At 53.0% G+C, this 17,228-nt stretch overlaps 1 protein-coding gene across 3 annotated transcripts in view; it reads right to left on the bottom strand.

Annotated features, from left to right (window-relative positions):
• Positions 1-17,228, bottom strand: part of JADE2 (jade family PHD finger 2) — an 83,945-nt gene that overhangs the window by 23,802 nt on the left and 42,915 nt on the right. For all 3 annotated transcript variants that reach the window (XM_040603154.1, XM_040603152.1, XM_040603155.1), the window contains 4 exons: positions 16,394-16,563; positions 4,791-5,002; positions 731-898; positions 86-202 (listed from right to left, as the gene is read on the bottom strand). In XM_040603154.1, the coding sequence (XP_040459088.1) occupies positions 86-202; positions 731-898; positions 4,791-5,002; positions 16,394-16,563 (667 nt within the window). The remainder of the gene's footprint in view (positions 1-85; positions 203-730; positions 899-4,790; positions 5,003-16,393; positions 16,564-17,228) is intronic.

Here is a 17,228-nt window from a genome sequence, read left to right as displayed (position 1 = left end):
CGTTCACCAACATCTTGAGAATCTCCAGTGGCTAGTACAGGCACAACCCTGGAGGTCTGAATTTCTTCGGTGCCGACTTACATACCTGAATACATGTCCCAGTGCACTCCTTGCAGAGGCTGCAGGACAAAGCCCATCGACTTGCTGGGATATGTGAGATCTTCGTTATGGGTTCCATTTTTTCAGGACATCCAATGCTAACCTGGCCACAAAATAGAAGGCAAGTTGTAAATACCGGCAAATCTCCTACAGGGGGACGTCTGTGGTAGTTTGAATGAGGGATGGATTTTAATTTTTTAATATATTTTTCAGGTTCACTGGTCATTTGGAAAAAAACCCCCAAAGCTCTAAAACCAGAAACAAATCTGGATGAAATGGAAGGAAGTATTTATGTCGGCGTTTCATCTGAACTAATTCCTCATGTGGATGTTGCTGTGTATCTCAGGTAGGCACGTGAAGTTATCTTTACCCTGCCCAGAGGTCCTGTGAATGCCCCCACCTCCGTGCCCTGGCACCCCACACCTCTGTGCCCTCTCTTAATAGGGAGCCCTTTGGCTGCTAATTAAACACACAGCCCTCCGACCGCCCGGCCGCGGGGCTCTGACCTCGGCACAGCCCGCTGAGCCAAACTGGGCTTGCTGTTTAGACCATTAATGACCATCCTGGGCTGAGACTTGAAACCAGGTCTGTGCCCGCCCATGTGTCAAGAGGAGATTGGAAAACATCTTACTTCAGGTATCCATAAGGCACAGCTAACGTGGACCCATTTCGTCCCGCTCCGGGTGGGCTTCAGCGCTCCCCCCCTCTTGGGGCACAGCAGACACTTTGGCTGAACACCGAGGGCGCAGGTCCGGCACAGCCAGCTCCCGATGGGGACCTTCAGGATGCCGTAGCACGCCTGCACGGACAGCAGGGAGGAGGGTTAGCCCCAGCAGCCCGGGAAGAGCATCCTCCAGCCCTCCTCCTTCACCCCCACCTTCTTCACTGGCTTATGGCCACCACATCTGAGCAACCTAACGAACAGCAGATGAAAAGCAGCTCCGCAGACAACAAGGGTAAGTTCTTCCTTCCTTGCTACCTTCCCTGTTCTCACAGGGATACTCCTGCTGGATCAGTGTGTCCTGGGTTTTAATTAAAAGCTAAGCAGAAAAATGTGCTGCCTATCATGGCCAGCATCTGCCCAGCTCCAGATCGGGGGTGGGCAACCAGGCTGCTCCATCAGACCCCCCCCGCCGGCAGCTCTGCCGTGCGGACACCTGCCTGCCCATCCCCTGCCCGCGCCTGCACAGCTACCGGAGCCACGACAAGTCGGAGAAGAAATGCCATGCGGAGAAGGACCTCTGAGGCAGCTGAGGGCTGGAAAGCCACAACCCCACGATTGAGAAAGATGGCCACACTGGTTACACACCCCACACAGCCCAAAGGGAAGTGAAAATAACTACGGAAAGGTAAAAAGGGGAAACCGATAGTCATGAATACAAATCAGAGGGAAGGAACCATGAAGGATGACACATCTAAAGGACGATAAATTTAAAGGAGGCAAGGACAAGTCTACGGCCAAGAGAGTGAGAACAAAAGGACTCGGGTCGCTCACAGAACTCCCTGACCTGCTGCGATAGCGCAGGACGCAGAGGAGCCAAGTGTTTCATAAATATTTCTCTTCCGTACTTGGGGAAGAGCCAAATGATAAGCCGTATCGCATAATGACGACGATAAAATACTGTCCACTTCAGCCGTAAGTTATGACTGTATCAAACAGCTACTACTAAAACTAGACAGTTTTTAACCAGCGTGTCCCAGTAACTTGGACTGAAAAGGTTTTCAGAGAGGCAGAGGACTGCCCTGGGTGCTGTCGTGGGGCTGTGCCACGTTTTAAGCAAGGCAATGCGATTTATTCTAGACCTGGTGCTCTGATGCCCTTCCAGAAGGCAAGCGGGCAGTGCCAAAAAGGACCCCCAGCACTGTTGGCTGTAAATGGAGCTCAGGCCTTTGTCAACACCATTTCTTGAAGTTTTTGCCAAAAAAGAACAGCTTTTCATCCTGCTGCCGCAGGTCACCATCACCCCAAGTGGCAGTGCTGCAGGCAGGGACGGGGCAGGGGGCACGCAGAGATGCGTGGGTGTGGGCAAAGTGTCTCCTCTGCCTTTGCTGGCCACAAACAGACTTTATAACACCACTTCAGGTTGTCCCAAAGTACAAATGCACTCTGATAGTGATTTCCAAGGGGAAAAAGCTACTTCATTAACAGATTATTGGGATAATAAGGAATTAAGGGAGGTAATGTTATTGCTGTGAGTCTAACACGGTTCAGAGAGACTTAACTGTGTGTTTCACAGCGCCTCCAAATCTGACAGATAGGTAAGTTCTGTAACAGAGGTTTTTAGAACATGCGATTTAGTACCAGACAAAAATCAGCCTGGTATGTACTACCAGGAGAATAAACTGGCTGCCTGATCTCAAAATCCAGGGGTAAACGGGAATTATGACCAGGTATGCATCCCTGGCAGAGTCTCAGCTCTTGGCTATTTATTCCCAGACGTTTCATAGCAGCTCAAGATGCAACCCTGCTCCTAGGAGCAAATGCTACAGGGCCTCTGCCCCAGCCTACGCAGGGATCTAGAAACAAGGTGGGTTATCAGCTAAACACACTCTCCCGGTCCGGCACCAGAAGGTGCTCTGGGAACACGGAGCACAGCAGCACTGAGTAGGAGCACAGCAGCTATTTTTATCGCTGCGCCTGTCACGGGTGCAACATCACCAAAAAGGGGACGCCAAAAAACCAGGGAGGATGCCGAGCCACAGAAAAATGTGGTGTGGTCCATGTAACAGAGGGAGGGCTCGGCCGTGTCCCCACACTGGGGAACAGGAATTTGGTAATGACAGGACCGTGGTGCGGTGGCTGGAAGCTGGAGATGGATCGCTCCCATGCTAAGCAGAAGTGCGACGTTGCCACCGCGAGAGCGATGAACCACAACAATTTAGCAGCGGGGGGGGAGATTCCTCCTGGCTGAAAATTTTAAAATGAAGATTGCATGTGTTCTCTAAAAGCTACGCTTCACAGGAATTAATTAATAGCAAGCCTCATGGCTTGTGTTATGCAGATGAGATTATCACAACGATACCTTCCAGCACCATAACCCACCAACGTGTGTCTGAGCACCACCCTGCTTCTGTGCCACCCTGCTGGGATGCAGGAAGATGGGACATGGCTCCGCCGCGTCCCATGGGACCCCAGCTCCCCTCCACCACTGCCTGAAAATGCGAAGCCCGTGGCATCACTGCCTGGATGCCCGCAGGAAAGCATCATCCCCAGCAGGTTGTGGATGCGGGGCTGGCAAGGGCACAGGGCAGCTGAGACAGAAACCATGATGCCACGTAACACCCCGTGCCACGGCTCTGCACTTTGTGGCTCAGGGTGTAAATTGGGGCAGAGATTAAATCACCGGCAGCTTACAGAATGGCATTGGGCTTCAGGTTAGACTCTGCTCCCTGAAAACTATGGAAAATCTCCTTTTTCTTTCAACAGCCTTGAAATCCAGCCCCCCACATCCCCTTGTGCAGCACCGCACTGCTCCCAGCGCCAGGACCACTGCCCAGAGCGGAGCCGGTGGGGTGCCGCGGCCGGCGGTGGGCACAGCCGGGGTCCACACATCCCCTTGGCAGCCCTGCTCACCGCCACTTGGGCACGTTAAAAAAACAAAAAACGCAACCCCCCCCCAAAAAAAACCCAAACCCCAACCCTGAATCATCCTGGTATTTTGTGGAATCTGATTCACTGATGGAAACCATTCAAAACACCCACCTCCCGCAACTATAGATATCTCCAATGCTCTCCCACCTCCAGGAAGCACTGATGGAAAAGCCGCCCAAAAGACGAGCAAATGGCTCTTGAGAGGAAAAAAACCCAAACCCCTTCGCACAGAGGGTGAAGCCCAGGAGATGCTGCTGCCATTCCAGTTGCCCTTGCAGCAGGACCAGCAAAACCTCCCTGGACCCACGCAGGACCCAGGAGACCCTCCCACGGCTGCCTTATCCTTGCCAAGGTTTCCCCAAGCGCAGGAGCCCACAGACACCCCCAGACAAGGGCTCGAAGCACTTGCATTCAATTCTAAAAATAAAATTATTTTCCTCCAGGCAGTAAAATAAAACGAAATCCTACACTCATACAGCAGGGAAGCTGGGACAGAAACCCTGTGAGGTGAGGCAGCACTCGTGGAGCTGGAAGGTGCTACTACCCATCGTGTATCGCTGCAGAGGAGGGTCCGTGCGAGCCCACCGCTGTGGCGAGGGCAGGCTGCGTGCCGGGCTGCGGGGCCACGTCCCTCCCAGCCCACCAGCCAGGCCCGCACACGGTGCCGGCCACCCCTGGGTGCTAAAGATCCCGCTGCAGCTTAATAAAGCCAGATGGGGTAAAGAAAGAAGAATAAACACATTAATGGAAGAGCGGGCATAAAATAAAGCATCACAGAGACCAGAGAATAAGGAGGAAGGGGCAAAGCAAGCTTGCAGGGAGCGGCTTTCAGCCTCTGGTTGTGTATTTCCACGGGCACTTTGGAAGGGTTTGGGCTAAAAATAGAAAAAAGCAAGTTTGTTGCCTGCCAGCTCCCCGAGACCCCATTTGCTACCCTCGCTCCGCTGCAGCTGCACTGGGAATCCATCCGAAAAGCTCAGCAGGGCTGTACAGGGCTGAGGGAAAGGGGGACAGGGACAGGGGGGGCCCAGAGAATGGCACGGGGGCGCGATGCGCAGGCAGCCAGCCCTGCTGCTCTCCCCCCGCCGTGGGGGCTCACCTGGTGCACGCAGACGTTGCACTTGTCGCAGAACACCATCTCGTTACCGTCCTCCCCCTCCGGCGAGCGGCAGACGTCGCACACCACGTCCTCGTCATACTCGATGCCCAAACCCTCCTCCGTTTCGATGGCGATGTTCATGTTCTCGTAGCACATGGTCTCCAGCTCCTCCAGCACTCGCTCCAGGGTGATCTCGTCCAGCTCAGGCTTTTCTGCAAGGCAGAAGGCAGAGGAGGACACTGATGCAGCTCCAGAGCAGGAGCTCACCCGCCTTCGGGGAGCGTTTTGCAAAGGGCTGAGCATTTCAGATTGCAACTCAAGAGGCAAATCCACGGCGACGGTAAGAGCGGCGATTCAGTAAACGGCTGCTTCTAACTCGGGATGCAGTTTATATTTCATAGACAGTAACAAAATATTGCTGCTGGCTGAGAGGAAAGAAACCCATTCAGCTGAATCAATGCGGATAATTAGGTCTGACAGTTTAAATGTTCAAGGAGACAAGTTTTGCAAAGATGCTTTCTGCAGCAAGGGCTCAGACAAGCTTTGGCAACACAAAGTCAATGCTTTAATTGTTATAACTGAAAATTGACCCTTTTAAGGCCAATTAAATGGAACTGTAAAACTGAAGCCAAAGGCTGAAATTGAGGACAAATTAGGGTTTTTTTTCCTGGCTGGGTTTAGTGGAACCAGAAGGGCAGACCTGGGCAGGGGTGAGCTCAGATCCACTGTGCTGTCTTTTATTCCCCCTGTACCAGCATCTTTAGCGGAAAGAAGTGGCAGAGGTGCTTTACCAGAGGTTTCTGCAGAGTGACAACCAGCAATACAAGGCCAATAACCAGGAGAGGCTTTTTCAGAAGAGCAACCTCCAGCAGCAGGATACCCGGCCACTGTTACAGGGGGGACGCTGCTGCCAGAAGTTCAGCAGCACTGGAACAGTGCTGTGCTGAACCCAGCCCTGGCAGTGCTGCCTCTCACCCACACACAAAGGTCCTGGTGCCACAAATGCAACGTGAGGACACTCCAGGTAAGGAAAAAAAAGAAGCAAAAATAATCTGTCAGCAGTAGGAGTGAGGTTCTCCGTGAGGAGTAAGAGGCACAGTTAAGCTCCCACTGCACCCCATCTCCCCGTAAGCACCATTTCATCACTTAAGAAGGCATGGAGATGAGGATGTAAATACCAGCAAGATGCAATAAAAAACATCTAAACATCGCATTTCATTTGCATTTCATTGTTTCCTTGGATAATATTATTCGGGCGGCCAGGATGCTCCAGAATGCCACAGACAGTGGAGGAGCCTGACCCACGCTGCTGTCCACCTTTCTTGATGCAAGGCAATGGGAGAAAATATCTCATTAATGAGCACAGAAGGGGAAAAAAAAGCCTGAGGAAGTACTAATATGAAGCAGTTATTAATTAAATGTTCGGTGAGAAATTTGCCATCCTGGGCATCTCTTGAGCCACGGTGTGATGTCCCTGTCCTGGGCCAAGCTCTGGGGCCCAAAAAGGTCCCCAGGGCTGGGGTGGGATGGGGCCGCAGGGGTCCCGGGCAGCACTTCTAGCTGCACCTTTCCCTGATGGCCACGGACCGGCTGGAAAAACTCTGTCAAGGGGGAAAGCAACCCGTAGGCGAGCTCGGCAAGCAAACACACCATTGTCTGCCTTTTTAAGCTCTTCCCCGATGTTTCGCATTGGCACGGTTTCCCTTGGCTTGACAAGTCTCTGCAAACATCTAGCCTGGCATTTTACATGTCTCTGTCGAGTCTGAGATACCATCTAAGACAGACAACACTGTTCCCTATCGCAGCCCTTTCAAGTGTGGGGCTGCTGAGCCGCAACACGCCGAGGAACCTGCCAATACCTGTTCCTTTACCGAGCAGCCCTGGCGATGGGCGCAGGACCTTGCAGAGCCCCGGGCTGGCACAGGCTGCCCGGGGACCACTGGAGCTCGGCCAGGTGAAGCATCCTGCGCTGCCACGGTGGCACAGCGAGCCCCACGCGCCGGAGCCAGGATGGAGCTGCTGGCTCGCTCCTGGCATCGTGCAGGTTGGATGCAAGAGGGCAGGGAGCAGGTCACAAAGCCTTTTTTTTTTTTTTTTTTGCCTTAATGGTGCATACACACCACCGGAGTTGCACTTGCTCTATGGAGAGCTGTAAACCACGACTTTACATGAGTATTAAACAAACCCAGCAAGAACACACTCCTCTTGGTCAGCGTTTCAAGTCCACATGGGTGACTAGGATCCCAGACACCGGAGTGTCAGCCTGGAGTTAACTCTCTTTCTCCCAGCATTTCAGGCTCTGCTCTCTCTGCTCTTCTGGAAAGCAAAATGATCATTAAAGTGCTCCCAGTGCTCTTCCCCACGCACTTGCTAGAGCCGCCCTGTGCAAGGGGCAGGGCAGGCAGCGAGCTGGCAGCTGCAGGCAGCGCGAGGAAGGAAAGGGAGGGGGTTTCCACAGGAACCCTGGCCCTGACCTGCCCGCAGGGTCGGGATGCACTGGCGTCGCCACTGCCCCCACTTCACCTCCAGTGGAAAGAACCAGCTCCCATCCCATCTCCTGTGTTTTCCACCCATGGTGATGCCCCAGCATCACCAGCTTAACCCTGGGGAGAAAGTCCCTGCCCATCCCAAAAATCTTGCGCCGGGGCAGGACCAGCACCCGATGGGGTTTCCTTATCAGCCTACGTGCCACATAGCTGTTACACCGTTACACCGAAAAATATAGATCTCTCCCTCCTGCGCACACACACGCGCGCTCTCACACTCCATTTAGATGTAATTACATTAGGAGTTTGTTTGCCAAGCGCCATTCAGAATACCTCGGAGCTTATTGAATTGACAATTGCACTTGATGGGGATGAAGCGATTAATCGTTTATGAAACACTAAACAATGGGGCCTGGGGGTGAAGTGCTTTTTCCATTTGTGCTCCATTTATCTCCTTCTGCATCATGTAAAGTTTGTGCTGTTAAACCCCATTCACAAAATTGTCATCTTTTTGGCTGCAAAAATGCTATCTGCATCAATCGTGGTCAGCTAAATAGCAAAACCAAAAAAATGCTCCACCAAAACAGTCTCTGTGCACATGCACAAGTGATGCTGTTGTTGTCCCTGGGGAAGGAAAAGCAACGACCCAGATACTGATCTTGACTACAATTAATAGATCCAGCGATGTCCAGGGGCTAAGTCATGTCTGAGACCATCACCAGGACTGTGGACTCTACCTGCTGACCAAGAGGAAGATATTTTTACCTGGTTAAGGTAAGCCAGGGTCTTGTAAGAAAGGTGGGGCAGAAAACGAAGCTTTTCTGAGCCTCCACAGAGAAGGGCAGCGTAGCTGCAAATTCCTCCGTCGTTTCTCTCCAGAGGGACACAGGCAGAAGTGAGAATGCAGTCTCATGCCAACATAACCACCAGTGACTTGGAGTCATGTTCAGAGTAAAGGGCTCCATGTTCCACCACCCCTGCCTGGAGGCCACCCGCGCCACCCACACCCTCTCCCCATTAACACCGAGCGTGTTAACGATGCTGGGTTTTGACGTAGCCACGCAGGCTCCCTGGGACCCCCCGACACTGCCCTGCGCTGGGAAGGACTGTCCCCGAGGGAGTGTTGCCTCCTGCCGCATCCCGGCTGGAGAGAAGCTCTCCCCTCTGGGCACACAGCGGGATGCTGGTGGCAGCGCGTATCCCAGAGGAAGCATCCCTCGGAGGAGAAGGCGGCCTTTGCTTCAGAAAGGGAGGAGGAGGAGAAGTGCCAGACAATGACATGCTACAGGAGGTCTCCAAATCTGATTCAGAAAGGTAAAACATGTAGGAACCGACCCAGCCTTTCATCTGAACTTTGCTCCCAGCAGAAAACTTCCCTGTACCTCTCCCGTCGGGGTCTGCCAGGATCCCTGCAGCTGCCCAGCATCCCCGTTTCCCTGGGGGGCTCCTGAGGGTCCTGGCCTCAACCCTGTGCGCTCAGCAACCCCAAACCTCACAGCAGCTGCCCGTACGGCACCTGGAATGCAGAATTTAAACACTTCATCCCAAAGGAGCTGGGATCGCTGAGCTGGCACCGAAGTCACAGCACCGGGTCTGGAGAACCACCAGGCACATTCTTTTACACAACGCTGCTCTCCGTTATAATTATTTCTGTAATACCGTAATTTATGTGGCATGAAGGAGCAATATTCTTCTGCTAAATGAATTCTCAGCTACTTCTTGTCGTGGTGTGAGCCGATTCACTGCGCAGGGAGAAAAACAATAGCTGGTGAAGACACCTTTCACAGAATGGAGACCTATTTCTGACTAAATTGTGCTCCACTAAAATCAATTTACTGAAACAATAAATCCTTTTACCCTGTGGAGGTTACCTGGAGATAAAACAGCTAATGAACAAACAGCCATCAGGACTGCAGGCTGTGCCACTAGCTGATTCAGAAGCTGTAAACCTTGGCATCTACTTTTCAGTATAAAAATATATATAAACAAGCAAAACTACTGGGTTTTTTTAATTTAAAAAAAAAAAAAAAGGGAAAGCACTTGTGAGATGATGTAGGCTTGTCTCTTAGCATCTTTGAATAACTGAGAGTGAAAGGCTGCCAGCTCCCTGATGGGATAGGGGTGTTCACACGCAGCATGGGGACCACGGGCTTCTGAGATCTCCCCCCAGCTCACTGTCCCTCCAGCTCGCCCTGGGTGAGTCACTTCAAACCTGCCTGCTTCAGCTTCTGCCTCTGCAAAGCTCTGCTGAGGATCCTTCCCCCCTCAGAGGCCGGGGGAATGAAAGCAATCCGGAGATAAAAAGCACTGGTTAGATGCTGAAGCTGAGCTGAGGCACCGGTGTGCAGAAAGACACGCTGGGAGAAGCACGCCTTGCCTCTGGATGAGGCTGGGAGCTGAGCACCCACGCACTCCAGGCACCCGCCGGGACACCAGGCACCCCTGCCCCAGGCTGGGTGCTCCCCTGGGCATCCCAGGTCCTGTCCCAGGCATCCTTTGCAAAGGTCAGGGGATGACAGCCAACCACCTGAACACCACGCCAGACCGTCTGGGACTCCCCCAGCCACCTCGAAGCCATCCCCTGCAGGCACACAATGCCTGGGAGATGCAGCAATTGCACATTAATCCTTTACTGATGTTATTTATGAGCAGAACCTCAACATAAAAGTAAGACCAACAAAACAAACAGCGACATGCAACCTGCGCGAGCTGAGCATCCGCAGTGAAACTTCTAGATATTTTGTTACAAACACAGCCTGCTAATGCACTTTTTAAAAGATTTACAGGAACCAATTATCACTCTTTCTGCCACCCACCGACATCAATTATTGCTCAAATTTAAGATGATGACAAAATGTTTTAGGAGCCACTTTACAAGCTGCCGTCTCTCTCCAGCGATGCTCGGCACTGGCGGAGCTGTCCTGGAGCACTGCGGATGAAACCCTCCTCGCCCCATCCAGCAGCAAAACTCCGAGTATCGCTGGAAGTACTGCAATTACTGCGAGGAATTCATGGAATAGCAAAACAATGATCTGACATAAAAACTGATTCTGCCAAAAAACGGGGAGGCAAAATGTCTAAAGCATCTCCCACTGATACCCAACCCTCCTAAGCTATACATTAATACATGATCTATATTCAATGAACACATTAATCTATACAGAGCTTTGCTGCAGTAGCTGTTTCTACGAGCTCATTTAGCTCAGCTTCCCCTTCCAGAGGCTTGCAGTGTTTTCACCTCTGCCAACAACCTACAGAACTGCCACCTGAAAATATTTCTGGATTTCCTTGCTGAAAGATAAGCTTAAAGGCTGAGGCTATTTTCACACAACATTAGCCTGGATTATTGTGCTTGGATTGTTCTTCTTCTTCCTCCCTCCCTTCCCTCCGGCCGCCCCATGCTGTGGCACCCCAGCAAGCTGCTGCGGCTCGCCCGGGCAGGGGCACCGCAGCTCCCACTGTGCCAGGGGCACCCCGGCCGGCGGTGGGGGAGGTGATCATGGGGGGACAATGTTGTTCATCCAAAAGAAGAGCAGAAGTCCTGTGCACCCACCTCCAGCTCTCCCAGACCCCCGCCGTGCTGCTCAGCAGCTCTCCACGAGCCAGCTGCAGTGGGCTCTCACCTTCATCATTTCTGACTGCCATCACTTCTGTGCCTCTTTACCCCCTGGGCTCGCTGACTCGCCTGTTCCCGAGTCCTGCCCTCGCATCCAAGTGGGGTACGGACCCCTACATTAAAGAGCAACAGCCTGCGAGCAAACGCGAGCGTGGCACCTGCCTACGGGCAGCTCAGGCGAGTCCTTCTCCCCGTGACACCAGCGGCATTAATCCAGATAACGGCGATGTAACTGAGAACAGCTTCCAGCCCTAAATCTGCTCCCAAGATACTTGTACGCTGTACGTTGGCACTCTATGAAATACATCTCTTGCTGGCGATACACCACCAAGTAGCAGAGGATTTGCCGGTTCGCCTATCCACGCACCCAGCCGCTCTGCTGCCGAAACGGTTCCTCGTGCAATCAGCTTACGATCTCGGTGGAGAACAAAGATTTCAGGCTACGCGCGGATGTTTGTTGTGGGCTGCAGCACAGACATGTTATAAAACAGCTCCAAACTGGCAGGATTTCTTCAAAACAAGAGAAAGGAGAAAAAAAAAATATTCCCAACAAGCAGACTCTGAATTATTAATGGGCTAAGCTTTGTCAAGCGGTGAGCGGCAAGCAGGGTGAGCCTGGGTGCGGGGGCACGGTGGGGAAGGTGGTGGAAGGGCCATCGCTGCGAGCGGTCCCGACAGCTGCGGTCTGCGTGGGGAGACGCTGGAAAGGGGGAAGCTGGGCTGGTGGTTAAAGGAAACGGATCCCACTACAAGGACAGACCTCCGCACATCCCCCTGCCAGCCAGGGCTGGGGAGCACTGCCGCGGGGGGCCGGCAGCCCCTGCATCCCCCGCATCAGAGGGCAGCGGTGCCCACCACAGGGCTCCCTCCAGCCGGCTGCACGGGCAGGGAACGGGGCTGCACATCTGCTGCCAGCACAGCATGGCGGGGATTCACCCCCAAAGTCGTTAAAATCATGGAAGAGATTCAAATGCCAACAGAGCCGACGGAGCTTGGCCGTGGCAAGGGGCACCCATGGGTGGGTGGCAGCTGCGTGGGGACAGGCTCTGCCTGGGCAGCACCAAGACCAAGCTGTCTTGGGGGGAAAACAGGGCTCCCCAAATCCTGAAAGGATGCTGTGGGATGGGGCAGCCTCAGACAGGCACTCCCGGCACTGCCAGGGAGGCAAGCAGCCGCTCTCTGAGGCATACATTTAATGTCAGCCTCTGCTCCATTGAGCACATCTTCCCCAGGGTCACTCCACCGACTTCGGTTTATTCCAAGTCTACTTGACCAATCTCACCTCCACCGAGGGAGGTATCATCTCATTAGTACACAGACATATCTCAAGTATGCAGTGATGAATTCCCCCTGGAGCTTCAAAAGCAATGCATGTGACCTTTGCATGTTCCTGCCATAAAATACCAGGAACACCTCCAGCTCCCAAGATAGAAGCTGTGGTGGGCATATGTGAGCAGCATACACCATATGGATTAAGTCAAGGGAATACTTAGAAACTTCGACTCTGCCTTCAGCAAAATTGATTCCGGCAACGTTTTTAGCCATTTCTTGAGGATTTTCCGTGTGTTTATGAAGTGCTGATCACTGCAAAGGCATCTTTCAGCCTTGGTCTTTGAAGTGTCTCTAGCCCCACTCTTACAATAGCTTTGGATTTAGTGGAGATCACAAAATACAGCATAAAATGTTAATATAAAAACGAAGACTTATGGCATGGCTCCTCTCTAAAAGGAAAGGCCTGGGCCGCCTGGAGCGGCACGTACATAAATCTGGTTCAGGGTTTCATTCAGACTCCTTCAGACCCACTTTTTTAACTCTCTCATATTGCAGCAGCAACAAATAAAACATTTAGGCAGGGTTAAATACTGATTTCATCTCCAGCACACAGTCCTTTAAACAGTACCTGTCTCCAGTACAGCAACAGCTCCCGCAGTATCTTACAGGGCAGTTCACAGCTATTTAAAGCTGGTTTTACATGTAAAACTTTTGCTTTTCAGAGCGATTTCACCTAAGTGGGAGAGGAGCCTGCGGAGCGCAGGGAGCTGGAGCTATCTGGAGGTTTATCTGATCTCGGTGATAAAATTCCATCCCTGGGGTGACCTAAAAAGGACTGGAAAAGGCATGTGCTGTGTGCTACGTGGATCACGGCGCAGGAGCGAAGCGAGAGGGATGATCTCATAGGTGTTTTCCAGCTCCCCTCCCCGCCACTCCTCGAGAGCCAGTCACAGATCAGGCTCCTTCTTTGTCATTAAATATTTTGGGAATGACACACTGTGCCCCTGGACTGCCCAGTGACAACAGCTCAGCTAAACACCCAGGAGGAATTTAAACTCCTGCCTATCTCCTGAGCTGGGAGATAACTCCTGACTTCTCTCAACAGGAGAGGCTGCGGTCCTCCAGTTAAGTCACATTAATGATCTCAGAGATCAGCAAAGCTGGGCTGGAGATCTCAGCCTGTCATTAATGTCAAGGGCTTCCGGGAGAAAGCACTAATTACGGACTGCCTTCAGCCCCACCTAAGGCAGGGGCCAATCTTCTGCCTTGGGTGGTGAAGGGCACCCAAATCCCACCCGCGCTGTGCCCGGCTGCCTGGCTTCTCCCGTGTGGGAAGCAGAGGGAGCAGAGCTCTGGCGCAGCCCAGGGGGCGAGCAGCCATCAGATGTGCTGCAACAGCATTCCTCTCCAGGCACCCGAACCCCACCGCTTCCACGGGCAGGAAAACACGTCCCCCAAAGCAGCCCGCCGGCCACCCCCCCGGCAGCACCAGGCACCGGCGGGCGAGATGCGGCCGCGGTCCCGCAGCCCGGAGCGCCAGCACCCAGCCTGCTCCCTACCTGCCAGACCCCCAGCTCCCCACGGCGCCGGGGATGGGGTATTAATCAATGCCACATGTTTTCCCTTTCAAGTCACTGGAAAAAATGCACTAGCCCTCGTGCTGCTAGAGAAGTCAGGAGGGCTGGGGGATGGGGCGAGATACCAGAATCCTTCAGGCTGCAGCCGTGTCCACGGTGGATTTCGCACACCAAACGCTGGTTTTCAAAGCTGCTCCCTCCCCGGCATATTTAAGCATATTTAAGGCTGAGCCAGTAATTACAGCGCTCTTTCAGCAACAGAGACGGGCTGCAGAACGGACAGTGAGGCTCTCTGCGTTATCGCTGCTGAAATCCCCTGGGTTCGCTATTACTGTCTATAGCTGGCTGCGGCAGGCGGGCTCAGGGGCTTCGTCAGAGACCATGGTGCCATCCAGCCTGGTGCTGTACAAACAGCTCCTAAGGACCGTCCTTGAAAAAGCTGACTGTCTGATAAATGACAAGGAGCTAGAGGAAGAAACACGCAACTTGCTCAAAATTACAGAGGGTCAGCAGCAAACCATCGCCTATGTCCTGACATCGGGTTCGGGGCGCACTCATCAGGACGCCGCGACGCCAGCCCACCCAACGCGCCTGCAAGGAGCGGCGCTACCAGGGGTATGTGATGCTCCATGCTCAAGCTCCCCTGTGACAATGTTCAAGCTCCCCTCCTAAACCCCAACACGCTCCCAAGGCAGCGCCGCTGTGCCAAGGCGCACGCCAGCCCGAAGGTGACATGGCACTGGCAGCTGCAGGGGACAGGCAGCTCCCACCCGGCCTGGGGCAGCGGCATCCCTGCCCCAACGGCACCCATCTCATCTCAACCTTCCAGTTATCCATCAGCACAGGAGCTCCACATCTGAAAGCCATTTAAGACCTTGCATTTGTAACCTAATACTTTGAAGAAATAATAAAAGCAAGCCAAATTTAACACAACTGGGCTGGAGAAGTCAAATCTCTGCCCACTGCCTTCCTAAAGGCTTATGAAATATGTACAAGGGGAAAGTAGAAAGAGAGACAACCCTTCTCTGGAGCCCAGAGACACAACTGATGGGCACCTAGCAGTGGAGATGGTGAGGGAAGTGCAGCAGGGGATACGGTGAAAGCCCGGCGGAGTCAGAAGGATGCCCAGTGTAGCACAGGCTGCTGTCCTGATGCAGTAACGGCAGCTGTGCAGCGTCAGGAAGGGTGAACCTTCAGCAAGGTACCTGAGCGGGACCAGGCCACTCGGGGCTGCCCAGAAGCACCCTCTGCTCTGCCCAGGGACTTGGCTGTAGCTGCCAGGAGCTCAAAACCTGGGTGTGCTAATGACAGAGCTGAGGCTGCTAATACAGGACCAGTTAATGAGGGCAAAGCTGATGGTGATTTGCTAGTGATACTATGGGCTCCACAATGCCGAGATTACGGGAAATCCAATATACAGGATACGTATAATAGATAATTAGCCAAACTGTAAAAGCAGCCTCTACAACCTTCTCAAGGTCTCAAAGATCATGGTAACAAAATTTGGCTGCAAATTATGAGAACATCAGAAGAACAGAGATCTTCTGCAACCAAGCCCAGCCAGTGCAGTGGCCTGCTTCTGAGCTCGTTTACATTCCTGTGCAAGTTTCCTGAAACTAAACCTTACTGCAATCTTACTGAAACTCACTGCAGCTCTTAGCCAGCAGGCTGGGAGACTCAGCACAACCCTCCTGTTCAGCAGTGTATGACCCCATCTGCTCAAGCACTCGGTAACATACCTTGTCCCACCCCCTGGAAGACCTTTGCAATGGGGAGTCATACTTCATGTAGGCACGCTTCAGCTTTCACCGACCTCACAAGGTGAATGTTTTATTGTGGTGTTATTCTTACCTGCGCGGCAGCCGCCACACCAGAGCAACCCTTACCTAACAAGGACTGGAAAATCCCTCCACAGTCTGGCAGGACTACAGACCCACGTGCCTGTGCCAGCAAATCTGCCCAGCAGACCATGCTAAGCACTAGTGCCAGTGGTCAAATTCCAAGCCCAGGTACTTGCACTCAACTGAAACGCACGAATGGATTTTAAGAATGTGCAGTGATGTAACAGCAGCGATGCAGGCAACGTTATGCCATGATACTCAGAGACACCTGGGAAAGAGACAACCCAGGACCAGCATTTCTGAGAGTTACACACTGTGCCTAGGAAATCCTCTTTCCTCTGACTTCATCTGCCCCGTTGGAGAGATGCTGCAGAAATGCTTTCAGATCTGGCCAGTCAAAGAGGAGTCGGGCTCAACGCACCCGCCCTGCACAACACCTCCTGCAGCTCAGATGCTGCAGGGATCGCTACAGGAGATGAAGATGGTCACGCAGTTGGAGCACGGTCATGAGTGATCTGAATCTATTGGTTCTTCTGCAAATCAGACCCCTGCTCCACAGGACACGCTGCACTGTTCCTACCATCATCTGGTTTGCCCCGTTCTTCCTGCACCGTGTCCAAAAACTCCTACGTGAGTGAGGAGCATCGAGATACACTCAAGTTCCTGCACTGCAGCAATCCACATCGTCTCTTTTGGAGAGCCTGAACGAAGATTTCTTCTTCAAGACCTTTTGTTCCACATTATCACTTAAAAAGCATGAACGCCCACTCCGGGATGCCCAGGCAAGGAGAAAAACAGCAGCAATACTCACCCATCTCCTTGAGCTCCATATTAACAAGTTCCAACCAGCAAGCATCGAGCTCATCCAGGTCATAGCGGCTCACCCCTTGCAAGTAAGTCCTTGTAGCTTCCGAAATCTCGGAGCCAGGCAGGCTGCTTGGTGAAACCTGTGAAGGCGAGTTCTCCAGCTGCGGTATGATCCTGGAAGAACAGAAGAAGAGGTTGAGAAAGAGCTGGAACTTGCAAAACTGTCCCTTTTCTTGCCATGGAGGGTGCAACGACGCCTTGTACAAACCTGACTTTAAGAACAAAAGCAAAGGGGTTTTGTGCATTTGGTGTTGTCTGCTGTGCCTCGGATGCTCTGAGGACTACAGCGTGGTCCCAGCCCCAGAGACTGCCGGTGTGGGCGCCTTATGTGATGGTTTGAGTTGGGATGCATCAAAACAAGCCAATTTTCAGAAAACGCTGAGCACAGCCTGGCTGCCAGCTCCCCTTCCCAGGACCTCAAACCTGGGGTTCGTGCTTTCCCAGTGTCCCAAAGACAGGCAGCGCAGGGAGGTGGCGGCATGGTGGCACGGCTCCAGCATCGCGCCTGCTGCCGAGGGCCAGCCTGCACCCCACTGCGCCATGGCTCCGGCTCCCGTGGGGCTGGCTTCCTATGTGGCACCATGGCCACCCGCCTCAGGCTGCGACCAGGAGGGGAACGAGCAGTCTGGGAATCAGGAATTTGGGTTTTGGCCTCTGCCTCCATCTACCTCAGTGTATGCTTCCCTGTAGATCGGTGGCATAACACCGAACCCTTCAGAAATAAAAGCGGTACCAGTGCCACACGCAGGCTTTACCCCCACATCTCATTCTTCCCGAAC

This window comes from Falco naumanni, chromosome 8 (genome assembly GCF_017639655.2).
Source record: "Falco naumanni isolate bFalNau1 chromosome 8, bFalNau1.pat, whole genome shotgun sequence".
Taxonomy (NCBI): domain Eukaryota; kingdom Metazoa; phylum Chordata; class Aves; order Falconiformes; family Falconidae; genus Falco; species Falco naumanni.
This window is presented reverse-complemented; position numbering and strand designations above follow the sequence as displayed.